Here is a 24,736-nt window from a genome sequence, read left to right as displayed (position 1 = left end):
GCCTGAGGCCTCTGGGCACCCTTTGCTGGTATTATTTTCAGCCCAGCAATGCTCTTTCTCAGATGTCAAGGTGGGAGCCAAGGGGACGCCAGCATTAGGAGCCTGAGGGCCCCAGGAGCTGCCAGCACCTACTCCCCTCCCCATTCCCATAGCTTCTGACTCCAGGCACAAGGCTGACAGAGGATGTTTACAGAGTGTAAACCTCCACCTAGGGAAAGGGCTGGGCAGCTGAGGGCTGGGAGCAGCAAGTCTCACAGTCATGGGGGAGATGGGGCCTTGCTCTGTACCAGCCCCCTCCAGCTGCCTGACTACAAAAGGGAAGGCGGGTGGCCTTCAAGAAGGGGCAGCACAGAAGTGAGCATTCCCCACAGAGGCTCAAAAAGCCAGGTGGGCAGTGAAGTGGTGTTTCTCAAAATTCAGAGGGCAGGATCTATGAAGGATAGAAGGCTTAAAGTTGGGGACCTGGGCATAGGATGGGGTTAAGGGCTTGTGACAGGTCCAAGGAACTAAAGAGAGGCAGGAAGGCTGGGAGAGTGACCAGCAATCCTTCATTCTGGTCCTCAATAAGGGGAAGAACAGGAGTCAGCGATTCCCACGTCCCGGAGGCTGCAGCTGCTGGCACTAGAGGCAGAATTGGGGCTTGTCCTCAGGGCAATCTCCCACACCTTGGTGCTAGAAAAGTACAGGCTCTTTGGGCCCAGAGGACATGGTTGGCATGTGTGAGGGACGTGTCCCCTGGGGTGGATGGACCCAGCTCACCCCAATTCCCTCCTTCCTGAGCCCTTCTCTTCTGGAATCTTCTGCTGGGCCCCTCCTATAGGGCCTGGGTCTCTAGGAAGGGGGTTCTAGCTAACTGTACACATTGGATCCAACTTGGGCTGCCTCTAGGACCACTGGGGAGGTGGGCAAGGAGTTGACCAGAAATGCAGCAGTAGGGCTAGAAGTCCAACAGCAGGAAGCACTTCCTGGCAGGACCAGCCAAGCCCCAGCAGGGAACAACCGAGAACCTGCAGACCTGGAGCTCCTCAACAACAGAGGAGGCCTCCTGAGCACCCCTGCCCAGCCCTGGTAATATCCATCCTTCACACTGAGGCCCTTGCAGCTCTCCAAGCTCTTTCCCCCATAACCTCATCCAAGTGGGAGGCCCACAAGGCTGGGGTTTCTATCCACTTTGAGGGCCAAGAGATGGAAAGCTCAGAGAGGCCCAGCCATCAACCCAAAATCACACAGCAAGAGGTAGGGCTTCTGACCCCTCAGCCCCTTTGACCTCTAAGGTGAATGACCAATTCCCTGAGATCCCTGTCTGTATGTTTCTGCACCACGCTTCCTCTCCCAGAGCTCCTGAGAAATGCCTGAGCCCTGGGCTCCTGGAGACAAGTAGTCAGAACAAGCATGCCCCTGGCCAGGGCATTCCTGGTGTCCGGAAAGGGCGGGAAGTAGGGCAAAGGTACTAGCGGATTTAGCTCCTGGAGAAGAAGAGGCCCTTGCAGAGGAAGTAAAGACAGGGCTGGCCAAGGGCCTTCACCTCCAGTGACCCCCTTGGGAGCTGAGAGGCCAGGCGTGGGGTCTAAGGACACCCACCTCAGAGCCCTATTGGCTTCCTGAAGCCCAGCTCTGCCTTGGAAAATTCAGCCCTGTGTGGAGCGTCTGGCCCTCCTTGGGTGCCCAAGGTTGCATGGGGCAATGCAGCCACTCTTGATCAGAGTCCCCTGCCTCTTGCCCCAACGCTAGCCTCCCTGGTAACCCAGCACAAAACCTCTCTCAACAATCCTTTCTGCGGCAAAAAATACTCATCCCAGGCTTACAGGCCCTCCCAGTGAGCACTGGGAATTGGGCTACTTCTTGTTAGGATCAACTGTTGTTGATCCTGACCCTGAGTCTGACCTCATGTCCTGAGTAATCTCAACTCTCTGCCCCCAGCCTAGCACAGCAGGTCTCTGCACAAAGTCAGGGCTGCCACTCCCAGGAGCTAACTGGTCAAGACAGTTTTCTTCCTCTACCCTCCCTGTGGCCATGGAGCTCCTTTGCCAGCATTTTCCTCCCCTTCACTTCTGAAATTCTGTGGACCCAGTAGCATGGGGCAGAGGCAGGCAAGGGGGACAGGTGGACAGGCAGGAAAAGACAGGTGGAAACAGACGTGAGGAAGAAGAGTGAGACAGGCAGGCGGATAGGCAGAGTGACAGATGGATAGCAGGCACACAGATACCTGGGCAGGCCAACAGAGGGATGGAAACCGACAAGCAGGAGTACTGGACAGTTAGGTGGAGAGATGAAGACAGGCCAACTCACACACAGGTGGTAACTCAGTCTAGCAGAGGGACAGCCAGACAGGCAGAAGAACAAGCAAGGGGACCACCCATGAGACCCTAAGACCAGATGGCTCTTCCTGAGGGCAGCAAGAAGGAATTAATAGCAGCACATTTTCCAGAGACTGGAGGTCTCGGCATCTCCAAGCATCCCAGGGCCAGGCCCAGCCCTTCAACTGATATCCACGGGGCCTCTCATGTTCCTGGCTGGGCCAGGCCATCCCCCAAGACTGAGCTCTGAGCTGCCAAAATTCACTCTTTACATCCAAGAGGGGTCAGTGTTTTTGAAAGTTGTAGGATCCTGGTGAGGGGGAGGAGGGGGCCCGAAGTTTAGTGTTTCCAAACCTACTCCTCTCCTCTTTTTTTTCCCCCAGAGTGCCCGGAGCGGAGCCAGGCCCGGTGCAGCGTCCAGCAAGCTGTGCAGGCAGGGCAGCCCTCTGCTGCCACTGGGAAATTGAGGGGAGAGTCACACAGCACACACCAGTGTCAAGGCTCAGGCGGCTCACCCGGACCCCCAAACACCTATGGTCGGGGCCAGCCCCCAACTGGGATGGAGGGTGTCCCCGTGGAGGGTGTTACGCGCCCAGGTGGGAGCCCACTGCAGCAACAGAAATGGAGAGGTGAAAGAAAGTGTGTGTGGGCTAAAGGCTCCCCTTTGTGTTTGGGACACAAGGAGATAGAAGCGGGGAAGATGAAAGGGGAGTCTCACTGTAGGGGTCCCAGATTGCAGAAAGGACAAGGACAAGAAGCTGGACGTGAGGAGTACCTGAGACAGAGGAGCCGGGTTGGAGATCGGGATGGAAATAGGAGTTGAAGTGGGGTAGAAGCGGGGTCAAGCAGGGGTCAGGACTTGGAGATTAGGGGTTAAGGTCTGGCTGGGGAGGATCAGAAATGCGCTCACGACTCGGGAGAGAGAGAAGAGGGTCGGCGGTGGGCTTGGGGGCAGGAGGCGGGGCCAGGGCGGGCCGCCGTCCTCGGGGAGCCCAGGCTCTGGCACGGGCCGCGCGGGGCTGCAGCGCGGGGGCACAGCTAGAGGCGCGGGGTTGCAAACTCACATGAAAACGTGGTAGATGAAGGCCCAGCTGCGGGGTCGCTCCAGCACGTTGTAGACCCAGTTCTGCAGGCGGCGGTAGCGCTTGTGCGCGGCAGAGGAGCGCTGGCCGCAGGCGGAGCCCGAGCCCGAGCCCGGCCCCGGGAGGGGCGCGCCCGGCGGCAGGGGGCTGCCCAGGAGGCCGAGGCGGCGCGGGGACCCGCCCCCGCCCGCCTCGCCCTGCTCGCTCTGCACGGCCGTGAGCGCCACCAGCTCGGCGCGGGGGGCGACCCCAGGCGGGGGGGCCAGGCCGAGGCGGCGCGGGGGGGCCTCGGCCATGGGCGGTGCCGGGCGGGGGCGCTGGGGCCAGGCTGCGGTCCGAGGCGGGGGCGAGCGCGGGGCGCTCAGCGGCTCATGGCTGCGACCGGGGCCGACGGGGCGGCCCGGGCCGGGCGCAGGCGGCGGGGGCTAGGGGCCGGGCCGGGGCCGCGCCGGGGCCGGGGGCGGGCGCTCGGAGCCTGGGGGCCGCCGGAGCCCGCACTGACCGCCCGCTTCCCCGGCGACTGGGGCGGCTCTTTCCGACTCCAACTCTCTTATTACGCGCTCCATGCCGCTCGCCTTTCCACCTGCCACCGGCGCCGCTCACATGTCACCCTCCCCCGCCCCTCCCCTCCCCCGTCCGCCCCCGCCCGCCCCGCGGCCGCCTTCCCAAATCGGGAGGGAGCGAACGAGCGAGGCTCGGCGAGGGAGGGGACGGACGCGCGGAGAAGGCGGCGGGGCTGGGCGCTCTGCGCGGGCCGCCGAGTCGGTGCCCAGCGCGGACCGCGTGGCGGCTGCCCCCGGGGGCCGGAAGGCTGGCCGTGTGCAAGTGGCGGGCACAGCTGCGAGGGCCGGCCTGTGTGGACCCGAAGGCCGGGCTGGGGGTGGGACGCGTGGTGCGTGGTTGTGGAAAGTGGGGCGTGGAGTGTGAAGTAGTGACCGCAGTCGTGGATGGAACACGGCGTCCTGGGGAGTTTCGGTGTGAATGGATGCAGAAGTGTCTGCTTGTGTGTGCAGAGTGGGTGGCTGTGGATCTGCGAGGCGGTGGGATTGAGCCCGTGCAGGTGGGGGCGCTAGCCCGGTGTGTATGGGTGTGAAGGTGGGCGTGCAGAGTCCTGTACGCTGGGTGGTGGTGGTGCAAGCGTTGAGGCGTGCGCCGTCGGGTCGTGCCCTTTGTAGGTTGTGCGGGGTGTGTAAAATGTGCCGGTGTGGCTGGGTGAGCAGCTCCTACCTGAAAGGCCCGGTACCCACGCGCTGCGGAGTGCTGTCAGTGTGTGTAGCGTAGTGGGCCTCAGCCGTGAGTTTTCCCTCCTAGACACCCCCACCTCAGGGCTTCCCTTCTTCTTGAGGAGGTAAGAGCCCCCTGGCAGGCCACACTGCCCCAAACGAGGGTCTCCTCTATTCCACGCGCCGGCGCCCCGCCAACTGCCTGAACGGTCCTCTCCCAGGACAGGGAACCAGGTTCAGGGCACAGGGGTGCGGGAAGTGAGCGCGGAACCAGTGGGCGGCTGGACAGCCCCCCTCTCCAACGGTTCACAGAATCCCACCCAAACAGGGGCTCCCTCCCACGGCACCTCCCCAGCTGGAAAGTTCTTGGTGCCTGTCCTCTCTAGCTGCTAGAGAGCAGCCCTTTTGTTCCCTTTAATCCTCTGTGCCCCGCACAGGGTGGTGATGTGGGTTTCCGATCCTCCTTCCCTCTTCGCTGACGAAAGCTTCGGCCACACCAGCCGCTCCCTCCGCAGGCCCTGCCCCAGGGTGAAGCGCTTCCGCAGCAAAGTCTTCCAGTTCCTCCGGGAGGCTCTCGGGGGACGGAGCCGGGCGGGAGGGGCGGAGCAGGGGGCGGGAAGGCGAACTCGATTCTCAGCTGTCAGCAAAGGCAGCATTGATCCGCTGAGCGTCAGTAGGGGAGGAAGGGAGGCAGAGTTAAGGGGCTGCAAGGAGGGGTCTGCAGGGACCTGGGGAGTTCCCAGGCTGGGCTCGGCAGCCGACCCGCAACCCCTACCCCATTAGTGACCCTTTTCTCTCTACATAGCACTGAGGGCTTTCTGGGGTTTGACCTGAACGGCTGCTCCAGGCCCCCTGGTATATCAGAGTCAGATCCTGGTGCCGCTGGGCAGGTCATGCCCCGTCTTCACTGGTAACTGGGGAACGTTTCTGGACCCCGGAGCCCATCTGTGGATGCAGTGCTAGGGGCTGGTTGACCCATCCTCTCCCTATGAACTGAAGTTAGCACCCCCTAGAGATGTGGCTTTGCCTTCTGTGGACTGCATGTCTAAGGGCTTTCTCAATCGGGGGTCCTGGACTATGGGGCTAAAGCCTGGGGACTTGAATGGTGGGAAGCAGTTGTAAGGGATCTGGGGAAGCTTCTTGGGGTCTTTATGAGGCTCTTCTTCTGTGGCAGACATGACACCCGAACCGGGTTGCTCTTAATCAACACCCAGAATATCTTTAATTGGGTCTCTTCTGGGAAATATGATCCTCAAGTTCAGCATCGTCACTTGACCTCACGCCTCTCTTCCCATTGGGGGACTGCAAAGGTCCCTTCCTTGAGAGGAGCCCTCATTTCAGGAAGAGGGTCTCTCATGGAAATTCCCAACCAGATCCAGACTACCCACTGACAAGCAGCAGGAGGAGGAAAGAGAGTAGCTGCAACCAGAGGGATGGAAGTTAGGTCTCAGGAAGGCCTTTCACCAGGCACGGAGACCTGTTTCTGCTGCAGATGTAAGCGTAATGAGGGACAGGTCCACTGAGTTTTAAAGTGGAGAGACATGGAACGTTTCTTAAGAGGTGAGGGGAATGGGAAAGATGGTTCTAGGAGGCCTTAAGCAAAGTTTAGTTTGGGGGTGTGTGTGTGCATGTCTCTGTGGACCTGTACATGGGGGGCTGGAGAGGCAGAGAAAGTCCGGTTTAGAGAGGACAGGTGGCCACTCTGAGGGTCACCCAGCGACCTTCCTGCCCCCATCCAGATTCCCAGGGCATGACTGGGAGGCAGACTTCCCCACCACAGCCTTTAGTGACTCAGACACTTTTCTGAGCAGCTGTCTCAGGCTCTCTCCACCGCCTTCCCTGCTGGAGGGAGTGAGGGTGCTGTGGTTTCCCACCCTCCTCTCTCCCCCTCTCCCACCTGTTCTCTTCACCCACCCTCAGCCCCCACCTTTCTCCCTGTAAACACTGCAAAACTGCCCCACTCTGCCCAGACACACTCCCTATCCCACCTGAGCAAGCCCCTTTCCCTCCCTGGGCTGAGTCTCCCCATCTGTACAAGAAGGGGGTAGGGAGCTAGCATCTCCTGGAATTCATCACTGTAGCCATCATCCATCAATGAAGCAAGTATTGATTGAGAGGAGCGGTGGGGATGGAGAGAGCTCCCATTTGCTGAGCACCAACTGTGGGCTAGGCCCTGCCCCTGCTGGAACTAAGAGCAGACCTTTGCATGTGAGAAAGCTGAGGCTCAGAGAGGTGCAGGGACTGACCTAAGGATACACAGCAGTGGATGACCCCAGAACTGTTTGTCACATGTCTTCTTCCCTGGCTGGACCTACCTAATGTGCACAGGATCCTGGGGTCAGTGCTACGGGCTGAGACACAGAGATGGTCCAATCCCTGTTCTCTAGTACTTACTCTTGCCAGGGAGAGAGACTCCCAAGTCTGAAAGGACTGAGGTCTGCAAGTGGCTGGGACCTCAGTCCCTGGGGCCAGGTTCAAGCCTGTCATTGATTGTGACAGCCTGCCAGTGTGACCTCCAGTCAACCAAGGGCACAGATTCCTTTCTTGGAAGGGGAAGGGGGCTTTAAGTCAGTGGTTTTCAGACTTCATTAGCAATGGAATCTATAGATAGAATTGTAAGGCAGCACCCAATGTGTAAAAAGCAGAGGTATTCTGGTTAAATTGGAGTGAGGGGATCAGAGTTCTGCTCACCAGACCTCTTCCTCTTCCCTCTTCACACCCCAGAAACCCTCTGGGTTTTCTTACAGCTTTAAGGTTTGCTAGAGGCCAAACAAGGGAGAAGTCTCCATTGGCAAGAGGAGAGGGGACCTTCTTGGGGACAGGGGTAGGGAGGCCTTGGAGTAGTTCAGAGAAGGGTAATCAGTTATGCCTGCAGCTACTATTGATGAGGACTGTGCTAATGGCTAAGCCTCCTGCAGGATGCTTCACCTGCATTGTCAATTGCAGCACTCCAACAAACCTGTAATACTGTACACACCTCCATTTCACAGGCGAGCCTAAGGTTCAGTGGAGACTTGCCCAGTATACCTCTTTACTCCTGTGCTATAGTGTCTGTGTGTGGGCATGGGGTAAGGCGTGGGGAGGGGGGAAGGATGTTATAGAGCATCAGGGAGGAAAAGCCAGTTTGGCAAGGGAGACACAGGAGGCCTTGAAAGCTAGGCTGAAGGGACCGATTTGGCCTGATAAGAAGCAGGGAGCCTGGCCAGGGCCTGAGCCTGGGTTTGCTGCAGAGGCTGGGACAGCAAGAGAGCTCAGGAGGGGGGGCGGAGTTTAAGGCACCAGCACCCAGGCAGGTTGGCAGAACCAGGGCAAAATGAGCACTGAACACAAGTCATGGCTGGGCTTCCTGAATCTACCAGCTGGTGACTTTGGGCAAGTCACTCCACCTCTGCCCTACCTCCCCAGACTGTGAGGAGGACCGACGCAATGATGCATGAATAAGTCAAAATTGTGCAGGGAGCTGTACAAATGTGAACCGTGATCTTACTGCTCTTCAGGCATGTGGGGGTCAGAAGAGGAGAGGCCATGGGAGTTCCCCGGTCCCAGAGACTCTTCTAATCTGGGAAAGCGTCCTGGAGGGAGAGGATTGGGGTGGAGGGGGCTCACAGGGTATTGACATCACCTGCATTATTTACTTCTAGGGATCAACCACCACGGACAACAGGAGGAGAAAGTGTAAGCAAAAGATCAGGCCTGCTTCCTTCTCCCAGAGAGGTAAGAGAGGACAAGAGACTTAGGTCACCCAGCAGGTGGAGGTGCTGGGAGGGGCCCAAGGAGTTTCTCTCCCCTCAGATCTGGGTGTGCCACTGAGCTGCCCCAGCCCAGACCTGCAGGCCTCTGGGCCTGCAGCTCAGAGCCACAGGATGTGTGGAGGGTCCGGTGACGCTGAGCTCAACGAAAGTGAACTGCCACTGATCCTCAGGGTTAGAGGGGAGTCCAAAATGAAGCAACACTGAGGGAGAAGTGACTGTGGGAGGTCAAAGCCGTCCCTTCTTCCACTGCTGCTCCTCCGTCTTCAGTATTCTTCCTCCTTAACCCCCAGTTCCTGGAAGACTGTGCAGAAAGCCAGTGCTGTTGTGGTCCTGCTGGTAGGCTCCACGGTGTCGGTGAGCACCACTGGGGCAGTGAAGTTGGTCAGAAAATGACTTTTCTGAGTTAGAGAGGGCAATGGAAAAAAGCTTCCCTGCTCCCACTCCCCTGGTGGGAGAAACCTGGATGAGGGCTCACAGCGGGAGGGTATATGAGTAGGCGGGACTACAGACTGAGTGGCAGGGAAGGGGGTTAAAAAGAGGGATGAGACCTGGTAAGAGAGGGTTCAGGAAGGAGAGGAGGGGCTCTGAAGGAAGGCTAGGTGCTCAGTGACAGGGATGGAAGGCCTAGAAAGTGGAACTTCCAGGTCAAACTTGATCAAACACTTATTAAAGTCCCTTCTCCTTAAAATGTTAGATACAAGATAAATGCTGGATAAGTTTAAAAACATATATATATATTAAAATACATATTCAAGTTCAAAAACAAGAATGAGAAATCTCTAAAGGCCAGAAATGAGAGGGTATTTGGTGAGCAGGAATTGAAGCTGTACCTCTGGGAAGGGGTTCAGCGTTCCAGCAGGATAGGAAGTATACAGATGCAAAGACCCCACCATTGGCAGGGGCTACACTAGGCTTCTGCTTAAAGCTGGGTTTGGGGAAGTGCTGCCTGCTATAACCAGGACTAAAATATCTCTGCATGCTACCAGCTTGTCCTGGCTTTGGGTAGAAAGAGTACCCGAATGAGGATGACACCTCAAGCCTTTCCACATGCATATGAATGGGCTCAGGATCTGACATTACCACTCTGCAAAAATCCCAAGCCAAGACACTAGTATAAGGCTAATATAAAACACTAATGTAAGAGTTTGGGGATGGTGTACTTCTACATGGCTTAGGCAGATACAATTGAGGAATCACCCATTATGGAGGCTCCCATATCCCAAGAGATAAGAAAATGTGCTGCAAATGACTGTCTCAAGGATAAACTTTACAACACGTAAGAAGTAAGTACAATAACTTAAAAGACACCTCTCTCATGGGAGAATTTGTACTTAAAGGCCTAGAGATAATGGACCAATCTGAAAGGAGGTTTAATATAGTTAAAATCTTGAAGAAGATAGAGGAAGGAACAGCACCTATAAAACAAGAACAGAAAGATACCAAACAGGAACATGTAGCAGACAGGAACAGAACTATCTAGCAATTTTAGAAATGAACACTAAAGTAACTGACATTTAAAAAATCAATAGATGAGTTAGTAAATACAGCTGAAGAATTAGTGAATTAGAAGTTAGTATGTCCTCCAGAGTGAAGCACAAAACAATAAAGAGATTAAGCATGGGAAAGAAAAGAGAAGATTTAATGAGAAACTCCAGCATATATATTATTAGTTCTAAAAACAGTTACTGGAAAGAATGACTAAGCTCTTTCCAGAAATAAGATGTGAATTTCTAGATTTAAAAGGCTGATAGTCTGCCTATTAAGATCTCTTTAAAAAAGAAAACTACATATAGACACCTTATAGCAAAGTGTAGAATATCAAGAATAAAAAGAAAATTCTAAAAGCCACCAGAAAGAAAAGACAGCTTATCTATGAAGGTCCAATAATTGAATTGACAGTAAGCATCTCATCAGCCACAGCAGATGCCAAAGACAATGGAATAGTATTTTCAGAGTGCTGAAGGCAAAGAATTGTGAACCTTGAATTCCACACATTGCCAAATCATTATTTAAACCAAGGCATTTGAGTTTAGAAGCTTTTGTCTCACAGACTTTGCATGAAGAGAGGCAAGGGGAATGGGGGAGGGAACGGAGCTGCATTGGTGATGGGGCTTAGGGCTGCAGAGGGAGGCTGGCTCTGTTTCAGACCTCTCCTCAGCACCAGCCAGCCAGGAGAGCCCAGCCCAGCCTGGCCCAGCTGGGGACAGCTCAGGTTCTCCCCTCCTGAGCACTAGCCTTGCTGTCCTCTTGAACCCCTCTAGTGGCCCAGCACCCAAGCTGGAGAGTAACAATACCAGCCCAGCTCAGAGGGCCTTAAGGAAGCCACGTTCCAAGTTGCTCATAAATCAAGTAACACCTTACAGAGGCCAATGCAAAAGCTGGGTTACTATTCAGGAGTCACTGGTAGGGGCTCTCATTCTCTGTAGGTCAAACAATCATGAACAGAGAGGACAAGACCAATGGGGCTGAGCTGGCCGAGACAGGAGGCTTCTTGGAGCATCTGGATCCATTCAACCAGCTGGTGCCCTTTTATAATTTATAATTTCTTAATCTCTCTGAGCCTGTTTCTCACTTAAAAAATGAGAATACCCAATCTAATGATGTGAAGATTAAACTAGATAATCCATTTAGATACCAAGCTGTAGATGTATATTTTCCTACACAGAAATTTCATGAAACAATACCTCCATCTAATACCCCTACCTAGCATATTAATAGCTCAATAAAAATGTGTTAACAAGAAAAAAGCAACAGTGAGAGTAAATGGGCAGAGGTGGAAATGTTTGCAGTGTCAGAGACCCTATCTTCAGGGAAGGGTTTATGTCCATTTGCTCACTTATCAGTTAATTGTTATTTTCTTGGTGCCAGGCCCTGTGCTAGCCTCTGGAGGCACAGAGATGACCATGAACTGGAAGAGGATCATCTTTGAGGAAGACAGTTAAAATCAGAAAATTCTAGGAGTGATGGGGGTTTCTTCAGAGCCTAACTGGTCTTGTATTTATTGTCTATCTTTCCCATTCCCATCGCACTCTGCCCCCAAGCCAATATAAGCTCCATGATAGCACAAACCTTATCTGAGTTTCCACTGTCTTTACAATGTCCAAACAATGTCTGACACACAGAAAGAGCCAAAGAAATATTTGCTGAATGAATTAGTGGGTATAAGCACTAATAATAGAGGCTGTAGAAGCTGCTATGGAAGTATTGAAGAGGTCTTCGCTAACTCTGCTCCAGGAGTTAGAAGTTTGTCAGCAAGGGCCATTTAAATCAGGTCTTGATGGCTGTATAGATCAGTAAGTGTAAAAGTACAAGGATGTTCCAGGATTTGGGACCAGTACACTCTGAAAACTGGAGATGAGTTCAGGAAACAGTGAGCAATTTAAGTGTGACAGGAGCATGGAATGCAAGAGTGAGGACAGTAGAAAGAGACAGGAGATGGGAAAGGCCTTGAATGAACTTCAGCTGTCCCAGTCTTTAATTAAAACCTAACCACCCACTGTTGCCTTAGAAGGCTCCCTGCTTCAAAAGTTAAGAGTCTTATCAGGAAGGGGGTCAGGATTTAGTACCCATTGAAAAATGGGACAATCTTACCCACATAGTTCCTAGAATTGGCTTAAATTGGGATGAGGGTCAGAGGGCACCTCTTAGAGATGGGTAAGTGCTGCATACTGCCCCCTTGTGGCCTCAGCAGAATTGAGCAGCAACGAGGCTAGCCAGGTGGTTTGTTCATAATCCCAGGGGCCTCCAGTCTCCAGCATCATTTCTCTTCAGGGAAGTTATCCTAACTACCTACTGTCCACACACCAGATCCAACTGCTTTATTTATTCCACATATAGCCAAGGCTGGCCATTGGGTTTGGGGAGGCAGAGCAAAAGGAAACAGTTCACAATGAGTAAAGCCTTGTTCATACACCCATGCACTCACACCTTTAGCCAGAAAGCAACTATACATGCACAGGGGTTAGATCAATGTTTTAGTTTCAGCTCCACCCCTCTTCATAGAGTGACCTTGGGCATATCACCGCACTTTGCTGGGCCTCCCATGTCTCCATTTGTAACACAGGGATCATAATCCCTCTTCCTGTCTCCCCTGCAGGGTCACTGTGAAGATCACTAGGACAGATGCTGCAAGTGCTAGGAAAAATGTTTCAAGAGTGCTCCGGATGTAATGGGATCATGCTTGGTATTAGATAGGGGTTCTCTTGGGCTGCACCAAAGTGTTTGTTTACACCCAGATGGGCCCTGCTGGCGGAGAAATTTAAAGGAAACATGTGAAAAGAAAGTTATTTGCCAATCACAACTGATTGAAACATCTCCAAAATAAGAATGGAAGCCTATGGGAACACAAGGACCCAGACTAGTCTGAAATTCCAATTCTGTCTGGGTTTTCAGGAGTGAGTCTAAGAGCAGCAAAGTGGGACACTGCAGCAGCCTTAACTTGGAGGGTGAGCCAGGAAATGAAATAGCTGAGTTTCTGTCTTTTCTCTGAGGCCAAGGCCCCTTCTGTGCACTCACACACAAATGCTCATTCTCTCCAGATGGGGCTAGGCACACAGCTATTAGTGAATACTTGCATGTCTGAGATGTGTTTGGGTACCGGACAGTGGCAAAATGATCCCCTTCAGAGAGAAGTCCAGTGCTAGAATTAAGATAAATAACTGGAAACAGTAGGAGGAGGGGCACTGTACTGAGGAGTCAGAAGCTGTTGGCTGCTCCTGACTCAAGGGGCAGATATAATGACTTCCTGTAGTGAGAGTATCACTAGCTTCACTTCACCCTGGAGGGGACCCATGTATCCAAACGTTCAAACTAGGCAAATCTCTGCTTTTGCAAAATGATGTTATTTTTCTTCCTTCTATAGTGTGAATCTCTTAACCTGATCCCCTGTCTCTCTTTTGGCAGCCAGGAAACCCAGGATAAAATGTGAAACCTAATTCAATCTTTACAGTCAGAATATTTGTGTTCTTGTTTTCTATGATCCTGATTTCCTACTCAATTATATTCTCCTTAATTCTAATTCATCATATTTTATTATTTCACTGTGTATGTTTTCAGTGCAAGCCATCTTAACGTTTTTTGTGGAATAAGATAAGATACACTTAGGTAAATGGTTGAAAATGAAACAGAAGACATAGCTGTCCAAGTACCTACCATGGTTAGCAGTGGGGGATATTTGTTGAGGGAATTGGAGCATCAGGGTCAGACTTGAAATCATCTAACATTAAAGGTTCTTCCCCACTCCCACCTCACCCTTTAAGACAGTCCCCAAAAGGGAGTTGCCCAGTGTTTTACAGTATATTACTGTCAGAGAAGAAACTATACCTAGTTTTTTTTGGCTCTTCCCATGACAACAAGCTCTATTCTAGCTGTTAAAAATGGCATATGAAGGTAAGGAAGATGGCTCACCACTGCCCTCTATGGCCAGTGAAACCCAAGAAAGAAGTGGGATGCTCTATTGTCCCTGCTTTGATTAACAGGAAGCAGCCCTGGCTATAGAACGCTTCTGATTGGCTGGCTGACAAGGGACTTTGGGCTGCCTTCCATGGCTGATGCCATACCTTTGGTAATGGGCATGGGCACAGCAGTCAGTTCAGAGTGCCAGCCTGTGCCAAGAGCAGAGGGATTTACCCAGATCCTAGCTTCCTCCATGAAAGATAATCTCACAGCCCTCAACCAAACAGGACACAGCTGAATCTGGCCCGTGTGTGGCAGTCCAGGAAGTAAGGTAGGCATGTACCTCTGAGCAGCAAATAGATTGTGATGAAGTTAATTTAAAAAATCAGCTGACGACTTCAGTTTGAATCAGATACACAGCCTGAGTTCCCTTGACTTTGGACATCCTCTCCTCACAAGATCCCCCACTACCCAGGACAAATAAACCTTTCCAATTTCCAAGTCTTTCCCAGTCAAAGTGGTCCCATGAATGCCCCCAAACACAGAAACCCAGACTCTTAAGTTACCTAAAATGGATTTATTGCATTTCATGCAGTTTGAAGTCCACACAACAAAGGAGACTAGCACAGTTTTTAATGCATTTAAAAAAATAAAATAAAAAATGGGGGTAGGGACAACAAATGCACTGAGTTCTAGTCTCCTTAGGTCCCTGGAAGAGGAGGTTTGGGACTGAAACCATCCACTCTCCTGACTAATGAATTCACCTCTTAAATGTAAGGAATATTTCCATGGCCTCTGGATGCAAATACACAGAGCTCTGGGGCAAGAGCAGGAGCACGGAGGAAGGATGCTAGTGAAGAAGTGATATGTGTTCACCTCATTTAATCTGAGGGCAGAATAAGGTGGCAAATTCTGGGGTATCAGCTGTACCAAGAGTCAGGAGATAACATATACCCCTGAGCAGATTTGCTCCTAAAAAGAAGTGGCAGTAAGAACCAAAAAACACAAGTATTTCTTCAACCACACTCTTGCCATAAATATGTTATTTAATATTTTTGTTTCATAGCACTAGACACAGAGCTCAACATATTGAAATATTGATTCCTTGGAGAAAAAAATGGAAAGAAACGAAATAAAAAATATTGCATCTTTCTGTTGGAGAATCTCAGCCCCAGGTGAGGGGAGTGCTGCACCTGCACCAGTGTCCCAGCCTGCAGGAGGCGCTGAGGTCAGCCGGGTCATCTGGGGAGGGAGGCTGTGCCCACGGACCGGGGCTGTGTATCAAAAATTGTGTTGGGTGTCCTTGGCCTTGCCAGCTCAGGCCCTCAGTCGCCGGTCACCTGGGGAGCCTGCCCGTCGGAGGGCTGGTTGGCTGACTGGATGAACATGGGCTGGGCGAGGTCCTGGCCGGCAGGCATGGTGACTTGCTGGATCTGGTAGAGCTGCTGCGAGGGGTGGAGAGGAGAGAGTGAGGTCACCCCTGGGAGAGGGGCATGCAGCTCCCTATGGGCCTCAAGTTGGTTGGGGGCCCCAGATATCTCAACCACCACCCACTGCAAGGCGTCAGAGGGAGGAGGGGATGTGGAGCTCTGCTGGGGTTGGGAGCAGCAGACACAGGAGGCACCAGCCCGGTGTGTGGGGGTGTGTGTGGTGGGCGGGGAGGAGGTGCAGGGAGATGCACTTCCTGCGGCTTTCACTTCTCTGGGCTCTGCCTCTCCCGTGAGCTCAGAGCCTCGAGCTTCCTGCACGCTGTTCCTCTGTGACAAACACAAGCAATTCGAACCACTATACCAGCAGCTTGGAAGTCAGCATTTCCCCAACTCTTAATAATCCTCACTGGCAGGGGCAGTAGGATTACCCCCTCTCCTCTTTCCTCAGAAAAGCTGGTTCAGGCTGAGGCTACACTTAACCTGCACTTCTCCATGGGCCCTGCTGAGGAAGTCACCTGGGATTAAACACATACTATAGCCTTGTGATGTGTGAGGGTGGAGAAGATCTCACATGGCCACTATGGAAGGTTAGGGTCAACTGGATACTGGATTTCACAAGTTCCCAAAAGAAACCAAAAGCCAAGATACTTGGCCACAGGAGCCCTGGTGTGCAGCCTAGTGGACTGGAAGAAGCCAGAGGTGGGATCTGATGTCAACTCCTCTTCCTTCACGGCAGCAGAGAACACAATTTTGGGCATGTCATCCTATCATGTCCTCAGGGGTCTCTGGGATTACAGTGTGAGGGGAAAGGCAGAGGGAAAAGGGAAGACTCCTTCCTCACATGGGTTTAGAATTACTCAATTTCAGGCACCAAGACAGCTTGAGAAACCACATTTCCTTTTCATTTCAACCAATCCATGCTATTAAAAAACAGCATGGCTTAGGGAAAACCAGTCCTAGAGAAGGAAACAGGAGGCCTGCAACCTAGTCCTGGTTTTGCAATGAACAGCTGTGTGAGCACCTCACATCTGCAGGGCTCGGTTTACCCAACTGTAAAACGAGGATGTAGTTCCCATTAAGTCCATAAATCTAAAGGATAGGCACCCGTTAAAGACGACTGTGTTTCACAATTTCTGTCCACTCATTACTCACAGAAGATGGGACAGTTGCCCTAATCATCCAAACCCAAAGATATTACCTGCTATGCCCCAACTCTTCACCCTCTGCTCCTGCCCAGGCTGGGTGTCCTACCTGTCCATCTGTAAACTGGCTGAACTGCTGCTGTCCTTGCTGGACCTCTGTCTGCGTGATCTGTAGGAATTAAGATGGCAGAATAGGCAGGTCAGCTGCAGGATCTTGTCCACCAGCCCACCACCCACGTGAGGGTTGTGAGGATCAAACAAGACAAGGCATACTGAGCACCCAGAATAAGGCCTGGCACAGAACAAGTGCCTGACAGGTACCAAGAAAGCAAGGGCCCCTCCCTACCCCAAGCACTGATAGCTACTCAGAGTCAGCACCATGGAGAGGGCCCTGGAGCACGTAACATATACCTTCTATGACTGTCTCTCTTAATTTCCACCTACTCCCCACTCCTGCCATCTACTCACTGCAAGATCTCTAGCACCTGGGGCTCAAGTCAAACAAATAGCTAGCTCCTAGGTGCTAACATCAGGGCATAATAATTATGGTTTAGGCAGAAGCCCTAAGAGTCTATCTTTCAGCCATTGAAGGCAGAGTGCAAACCAGGCAGTGATAAGTGGTCCCTTTTATTCTTGGAAGGTGGGCTCTAAACCAAACCCGTATCACCCAGATTATCTGACTGGAATACGAAACACCCTGGCGAGCATGTAGCCTTGGCCCTGAAAGCCCTTGTGGCAAACCTGTGAAGTACTTTTTCCGAGAGAGGCCACGTGTGGCCCTCTGGGCCAAGGCGGGGTTGGGGACGGGGGTGGGGTGGGGTGGCAGATTTATCACAAGCACTTAAAATCGTATGTGGGAATTTTAAATAGATTTTAAAAAGAAATTTACTGACATGTAAAAGTGCATCATATAAATGCCAGCTGCTGGAGATACTTGGTCAGTAAGAAAGAAGGTCGATAAGAAAGTGTGCCTGTGTGCATTATTTGTATCTATGGAACATTTGACTAGTGATGCCCTCTGTGTTCCATCATCTGCAATCATCTCAGCCAACCTGTAAGGTTGCTCTCTCAAGTGTCCTCACAATGGCCAAAAACAACCTATCAGTCCCACCCACGAGGCTGCAAGGAGCAAGAAGTGGATGGATATAGAAGGGCTTTGGGAGGATTTCTTATTATTATTCCATGTTTGGGTCTTTCTCTTCCCACCAGTCTATGTAAGCTGCTTCAAGGTAGAAGTTAAGTTTTGTCTTTATACCTCCCAATGCAAAGTATTCAAAACATACCGCAAGAAATTAATCTGCAGGATAAATGAATGACCCTGAAACAAATGGAAAATATTTCTCATAGATGAGGTTAACTGTACTCTATGGTCAGCAGGAATGCCCTTCAGATCAGCTGAGAGTCAAGTTTCATTTATACCTTTAAACTCCATTTACATTATTTATCAGTATTCATTCAACAAACATTTACTAAGCACCTACAAAGTGCCAGGTTGTCCCAGCTGCAATGTGTTGTTGACAGACTGCCTTCAGATGCCCTCTTCTTGCTTCTCCCCTTACCCTCTGTGCACCCAACTCTCCCCACATCCTGGCTTTAGTTTTTGGTCCCCAAACTGACCTCTGGGGAACCAAAAACTCTTCTAATTTCCTCCCACCCCCATGCCATATAGTTTTTATATCCCAGTTTAGAATCTTACAAGGTTTGGGGTGGGTACCCAAGGGTATGACGAGTCTTGAAATCTGATTCCATGTCAGTGAGGCCCAAGGAAACTAGGGAAACGCCCAAGTCCCTATGCGAGCCAAGGTTTAGAGCAGGCACTTTAACGATCCCAGAGACTGTATGAATCTCAGAAGTCTTGCTGTTGGCTCATTCCTCATATTTTCACAAATGAGATCTTTGGAGACCTGCACTACAAACTCAGCTCTGTCACCACTGTCAATAGATACATCACCATAAATGCAACTGGGCCAGACAGGTCCAGCTCTTAAACGATTGCTGCTTTTTTTGGGTCTGAGGCAAATGAGTCCATTAACCTCCCTTTGACGAGTATCCCCCATCCCTGCAAATGATGCCCACAGCCCCAACCCCAAGCCCAGCCCCCTCAGTACCTATGGCTCACAGCCTTCAACATGTTAGTACATGAGAGGAGAAAAGGGGAGCAATCCCTGGCAAAGAGTGCATGAGGAGGTGGGGTAAAGTCTAATTAAGCTTCCCAAAGGGCACAGGAGGTTCCAGAACCCAAAAGTTATTCAGGTTTAAAGATGAAAACTCAGCCTGACAGTAAGGCAATCTGTCAAACACCTCCCTTACCCAACTTACACAAACACACACACACACACACACAGGCGCACCCCCCCTCACACACACACGCTTTCTTCAATTATTCTTGAGAATTCCCCTGCCTTGCATTTCTTTGTCCCTTGAAAACAAGACGCTAAGAGACACACTTTGAATCCAATACTCCTATAAACCCCATCTGTCCCTTGGCATGCAGAATAGATGTGGAGGGTGTGAAAGTCAACTGCTAAAGGATAAAGTGGCAAGAAAGTCGTGTGCTGAGCACTCCTTTCCAGAACCAGCTCCTGTTGGTTCCCCAACTCAAGCCTTGCATCTCTAGGCACATACCTGTTGAGCATTGGTAGCAAGTGTCTGGATCTGTCCCTGCACGACTTGGGTGCCTGACACAGGCTGTGCTAAGCGAATGTACTGCAGCTGGCCGGCATTCAGCTGCACCTAGGGCAAAGACAGAGACCACAGGAACTGAGTGCAACCGCAAACAGGCAAACTTTGTATGACCAGAGACAGTGACTGTTCCCTACCCCACAAACCTCTCAAAAGAAGCCTACCCTGAAAAGCTCCTTTTTAACAGAGGTCACAACAGCAGAACCATAACATCTCCATCACACAACACACAACACACAGAAAAGGATATGTTCTCTGAATGGACTTCGGAAAAAATTCCCAGAGGATCCTATCACATCTGCAAGAACAGCACGGCTGTACCCTCAACATGCACTGGTTCTTAGCTGTTTAATCACAGTTAATCTTAGGATTTCATCCCAAAGACTATCTGGCATTACTGGAATGCTTGTACCTAAGTGTGGGCCTTCTCCCCTCCACCTCCACATTTCCCAGCCCCAGTTCCCAGGATAGCTGATATAATACTGAGGGCTCCAGTTCCTTCAGGAGCCCAAAGAAGATGGCCACTACCCCACCTCACCACCTTAGTACCCCAACTCCATGCTGCACATCCTAAAGAAAAAACTGGCCTGCTTTACTATCTCCATCCTCAAGAGCCAGAACCAACCTGGGTCTGTGGGATTTTTAGGATCCTTGGTGTTCAGCACTAGCTCTGGCCAAACATTTCCCAAGAGGAAACTGAATCAATAAATCTTTTATAGAAAACCCCATCATGGGGAACCAAAGCTACAAAAATGCCCTCTGAGTCCCTCATGCTTAAGATGAAGTCTCAGATAATACCATATACCACACTGCTGCATTTAACTGTGTGCTAAAAGCCTTAACTGGACTCAGTGACACTCCAGGGCACCACGAAAGCATTAGTGCTTCCAGCGTGAAGATGAAGGGGGGTACCCAGGCGGTTACAAGGTGAGAGGAACTGCGGCTCAGCAGAGAAAACAGGCAGCAGAGGAGGACTGGAGACACTCACACTCATGATATGGGGTATGAAAGAGGTCCCAGCAGGACCAGCAGATTTGGTCTCTCTACCTGGGGGCCCAGACACCACTCTCCTTAGCTGCCCAGGCTGCCTTTGTGACAAGCGTGAGCTTCTTGAGGCAACTAGGCAAGTCACACTTCTTTACCCTGGAGAAAAATTTCCCCTTGCCTTCAAGAACTAACTTCATTGCAGGGAATTTCACTTCCATAAGGAAAATGCTGATAGGATGAAGCTGCACTCCTGTATGCAGGGTTAAATCAAACTGCCTCTGTGAAACTTCCAGCCTCAAAGAGGATTTAATCACCAAGAAAAGACTACCACTGAAGTTCTTGGTAGACCATTCCAGAAATGTCCACTTAAGAAAAGACGAGGGAAATAGAAAAATAAAAACCTATTAAGAATCTGGTTCAAAGAAGACAGGGCAGGATATTATGACCTGCAGTCATTTTTTTCTGGAGAATATACCAGGAGATGCTGCTGGGAAGTTGGGGTGCCATGCCTAGACTCCCCACCTGTATCCCACAATGCAGCTTCCAGGCAACAACTTTTGAGTTGCTTATGGGGATGGAGGCAGCTGGGCACCTGAGTAACCTCATCTGCCGAGAGACTGATGTGGCTGGTCCCAAGAGTCACTAGTACGCCAGCCAAGGAACATGGGATGAAAGACTAAAGCCTTGTCCCAGACGTCAGGGGTAGGTACACTGACAGCATTGGATTTTACAGATTTTACATTTCCCAGTTGGGAAGAGCCCTTTGCAGAAACTCAAATGTGACTGAAAAGCTGTGAGCCAAAGAGTTCCAAGTAATTCTTGGAAGCAAGAAGCTCTTCTCTGAGGCTTCAGTTTAGACATCTGGTGATCCCCTGCCTATCAATGCTCAACCACAGGACAAGGCTAGGGGCCCTCACAGCTTTTTACATTAATCACAGAAGGAATAACCCTACACGTCCCCCTCTTGGGCTTTCAAAGAGAAACAGTTTCCTTCCTGAAGGTTATCATTATTATGAACACTTTGATGAGTTTAGAAATGCAGATGCTGTAGAAAGTATCTGAGAACAGTAAAGACAAGGTCCTGAATTCTGCAACAAATCTGTGCTAAGGCTCTGTGCCCCAGAAGGTTAAAAAGATTCTAGTTAAAGTTACTATAAAGTGGGGACTCTTTTCTGGCTTCACTGAACTTGTTTTGGTGTCTTCACATACAAAAATGAGAATCACTCAAGAGAGAGGTCTTGTGGTTGGTGGTGAAACAGTGAGGCAAGACACCTGGACTTGAAGATACTCTATGTGTGCATGCACGAGGGAGAGAGAGGGAGGGAGGAGGGAGGGAGAAGTGAGATGGAAAGTGATCCACAGAAACACAGCCTCCACTTTTCTAAGCTTTTTCTTGGGCTATTACTATGTTAATCTAAGGAAGAGGGTGCTTCTCAAGCTTTTTTCAAAGAGGAAGTGGTTAACCAAGTTTAAGTGAGTTTCTGTATCTGTCTACATTTCACTTACAACAGGATGAGCAAATGGGCAGGAAACAGAGGGACTCCTCCATGTCACTCACTATCCACATTTGTTAGGGGCAGAATGACCAATGTATAGATGTCAAGTATTAAGACAGGAACCTATTTTTATAAAAGAAGTACAAGTAAAAAAGCCAACAAATTTAAGAAATGAAATCCCTCAAGGCACACAGGAAGCAGCAGTCCACAGTGAAGGAATAGATAAGTTAAATGAAAGCCAAAAATACACTTTGCTGCAGGCTCTACTGGGAACTGACTCATGAATATGCAACAAGTATATTTATGGCTTTCCCTGTACACCTCCCTCTTTTACTCAGTTAATCAAAAGACAGGACTGCCACACAGGGCCTCTGGGCCTTGGCACGGTGTAGTGGTTACAACAATTCTCTGTGTAGGTGGGATGGGGGAAATCAAGAGGAGCTGCCCCGTGGTGAACCTGAACCTGAATGAAAAGAAAGCAGTGGGTAAGTACACAGCGGAGTAAGTTGCAGTCTAGGGTAATGGGAATATAGATTTAAAAATATGTACATATGTACACACACACACACACACACACACACACACACGTTATTACATATATGTATGTGTGTGTCTATAAAATCTTTTAAGTATTTCCTGTTACATTGCACAGTGCCATGCAGACCTTGAGGAAGGGCAGGGCTTACCGGGATCTGCTGGATCTCTCCTGTGTTCGTGATGATCTGCTGCATCACCTGCATGGTCTGTCCCGTGCTGCTCTGAGCCTGCTGGGCTTGGCCCTGGGGCTGAGCCTGGACAATCTGCACCTGCTGACCTTCTCCAACCTGCATGGTCACCGGTGTGGTCTGGATAGAAGTCATGAGCAAGCTAATTGAGCGCTGACTCAGAACCATGAGGCTTACCAAAGAGTTAATATTGAGCGGTTAACTAGGAGCAAATGCTCTCCATGAGTACCTTAGCTCATCTTAACACTAATAATAATACTCAACCTACACAATCCTTTAGGCTAGGGCATTGCTACAGTTACTGTTTAAAGTAAAACAGATGGTAATGTTCTCACCAGTGCAAAAGCACAAGGATTAGCCCAATTTGTCAATACGAATTTACTAAGTTCAGGATCCTGGGCTCCTTCTTAGACATGCAAGATGCTGGAATGAAAATTCCACATACTGGCTTTTGCCCTATTCCAGCAGCAGAGTGACTCCAGCCCACACCGTCCAGCTGGCTGCTCTAGATCACAGCACAGCTTCCCATGGGACAAACACTGTTAAGACACTGGACACTGTTAAGAGTTGAATCTTAACTGAGGCTACCCCTAAGCAACAGAATTTAATAAACAAGGATTTTAACTGTCAAGAAACAGGTATCTCAGATTTAAGAAATTTCTGTCTAATGTATATGACCTGGCAGAGTCCATGTCTCTCACATACACTTAGCGGATTGTAGTCCTATGAAACGTGCTCCTATGAGAGACAGTAAGACCTGAAACAGTCCAAAGGACAGGTCAGTCATCTGTTCAAATCTCAAAACTTTAGCCCTAGATACGACCTTTATAGAGTACCCAAAGCAGTGAGCCAGCATGTCTTGCTCACCTGGTGGTGGAGGTGGTGCTGAGTAGTGGGGGGAGGTGATGGAAGGAGGTGGGACCTTTTAATCTATATGTATACCCCCAACCCCCAGTTCAGATATGCTCTCTCCCCACTCTGAATTAAAAATCACCTCAATAAGATGACTTTGGGATTTTCAGTGAAATTATAGGCTTCAATCCATGTTGCTGTTCTGATGTTCTTACATTCTGACTGCATATGTCTACCATGCATCTAAAGTTACAAGGGATGTATTCTGGGAACTACAGACTAGATTCAGGGGTACTATACACTGGAGGACTGTGGGAAAGAAAGGTAACAGAGGGATCTGTAAAAATACACAACACAGAAGTGGGCTAAAATAACAGGAAACACCTCCAGTTCTCAGCATAATTTTCAACTCAGACTATTTCTCAAACCTCCAAGAATAAAAAAGTTTCCAATTTTATGACAGAAACACAGGATTCACTTCACCAAAACATGCTTGCCTTCCAACTTTAATATGTATTCTGTCCTGCAAAGGCTTTCTGAACTCAACATGAAATACCAATTACTACAGGTCCAGGGAGGTGTAACACAGCATAAGCCATCCTGGAACAACAGGACAGCAAAACAACAGCAGAAAGGTGCTGGGAGGGACCAACTCTGCAATCTCCACAAGCCTTACCAGCTCCAAGCTGAGCAAGTCTGGGTGGCAGAGAAGATAGATGCAATTCTCGTGGACTTAAAAAATACAAAGCATACTGCAGCTAACTCATCACCGTACTATATTAACTCAATTTTCCCAAGAGGATTTCCAAGGTATTTCTAAATCATTTCAAGAAAATGAGGGCCTGTGGTATCATGGCAGCAGTCAAGTCACGCATGGCATGCCCTGCTGTCCGGGCACAACAGCCATGAGCATCTTAGGATAATCGGCCAACTGGAGCCAGCCCTTGGCAGACTCCTTGAAGTTCGCTCAGAAAGGATAAAAGCCTTTGGCAGGTAAAGCTCTCGCTACTGCAAAGGCACAAGCATTAGCCAAAGAAGGTCCCTTAAGCATCCCAGTGCAGTGGAACGCCCTGAGGCAGGGACTAAGCTGCAATCATCTTTGAACCCCTCCTGCCTACCAGGGCATCTGGCAAAGGGGAAGCATTCAGTAAATTTCTGTTACATGGATTAAAAAATGAGCAAGGAATAAATCCTAGAGTCATAATTAATACTTAAATGATAAATACCTCTGCTCTGCTGTTTTTTTTCTGTCTAGGCAAATGCAGCTCCTTACTAGAATACACAAGGCTAAGATGTGTCCTATCTTTTCAGACTTGCCCTGAAGTTCCCCCCATGCTGACTGAACCCTGACAGCATGCCCGGTGCTGATGCTGTACCCTCCACTGGGAAAGCCCTCCCTTCCCTCTTCATCGGATTCATTTCCACTGTTTCCTCTAAGACCTGTACCACTGTCTTCAGGATGTCTTCTCCCTCCCTCACATCCGTTAGGTGCCCCATTTGATGTGCTCCCATAACACCCTTGACACAATCCTAAGAATATCTTACATTTGTAAGTGATAGTATAATCTTTAAGTATTTGTAGCCCCAACTAGATTGTGAATTCTTAAAAATGAGGACTGTTTTATTCATGCTTGTATCCCCAACACATAGCATAGGACTTTGGATGTTCAATGT

The 24,736-nt window shown here is 50.2% G+C and overlaps 2 protein-coding genes across 10 annotated transcripts in view; both read right to left on the bottom strand.

The window, feature by feature from the left end:
- KCNQ4 (potassium voltage-gated channel subfamily Q member 4) overlaps positions 1-3,689 on the bottom strand; it is a 50,182-nt gene extending 46,493 nt beyond the window's left edge. For 2 of the 3 annotated variants that reach the window (XM_037002332.2, XM_073233738.1), the window contains exon 1: positions 3,362-3,689. In XM_037002332.2, coding sequence (XP_036858227.1) covers positions 3,362-3,675 — 314 coding nt within the window. In that variant the 5' untranslated portion in view covers positions 3,676-3,689. The remainder of the gene's footprint in view (positions 1-3,361) is intronic. The other variant, XM_073233739.1, reaches the window with a different exon arrangement.
- A 10,621-nt stretch (positions 3,690-14,310) lies between these two features.
- The window catches only part of NFYC (nuclear transcription factor Y subunit gamma), a 69,183-nt gene continuing 58,757 nt past the window's right edge, over positions 14,311-24,736 (bottom strand). For 6 of the 7 annotated variants that reach the window (XM_017670668.3, XM_017670682.3, XM_073233741.1 and 3 more), the window contains 4 exons: positions 22,172-22,330; positions 18,946-19,053; positions 16,430-16,489; positions 14,311-15,193 (listed from right to left, as the gene is read on the bottom strand). In XM_017670668.3, the coding sequence (XP_017526157.1) occupies positions 15,074-15,193; positions 16,430-16,489; positions 18,946-19,053; positions 22,172-22,330 (447 nt within the window). In that variant the 3' untranslated portion in view covers positions 14,311-15,073. The remainder of the gene's footprint in view (positions 15,194-16,429; positions 16,490-18,945; positions 19,054-22,171; positions 22,331-24,736) is intronic. The other variant, XM_073233743.1, reaches the window with a different exon arrangement.

The sequence above is a fragment of the Manis javanica genome, chromosome 4 (assembly GCF_040802235.1).
Source record: "Manis javanica isolate MJ-LG chromosome 4, MJ_LKY, whole genome shotgun sequence".
Taxonomy (NCBI): Eukaryota; Metazoa; Chordata; class Mammalia; order Pholidota; family Manidae; genus Manis; species Manis javanica.
This window is presented reverse-complemented; position numbering and strand designations above follow the sequence as displayed.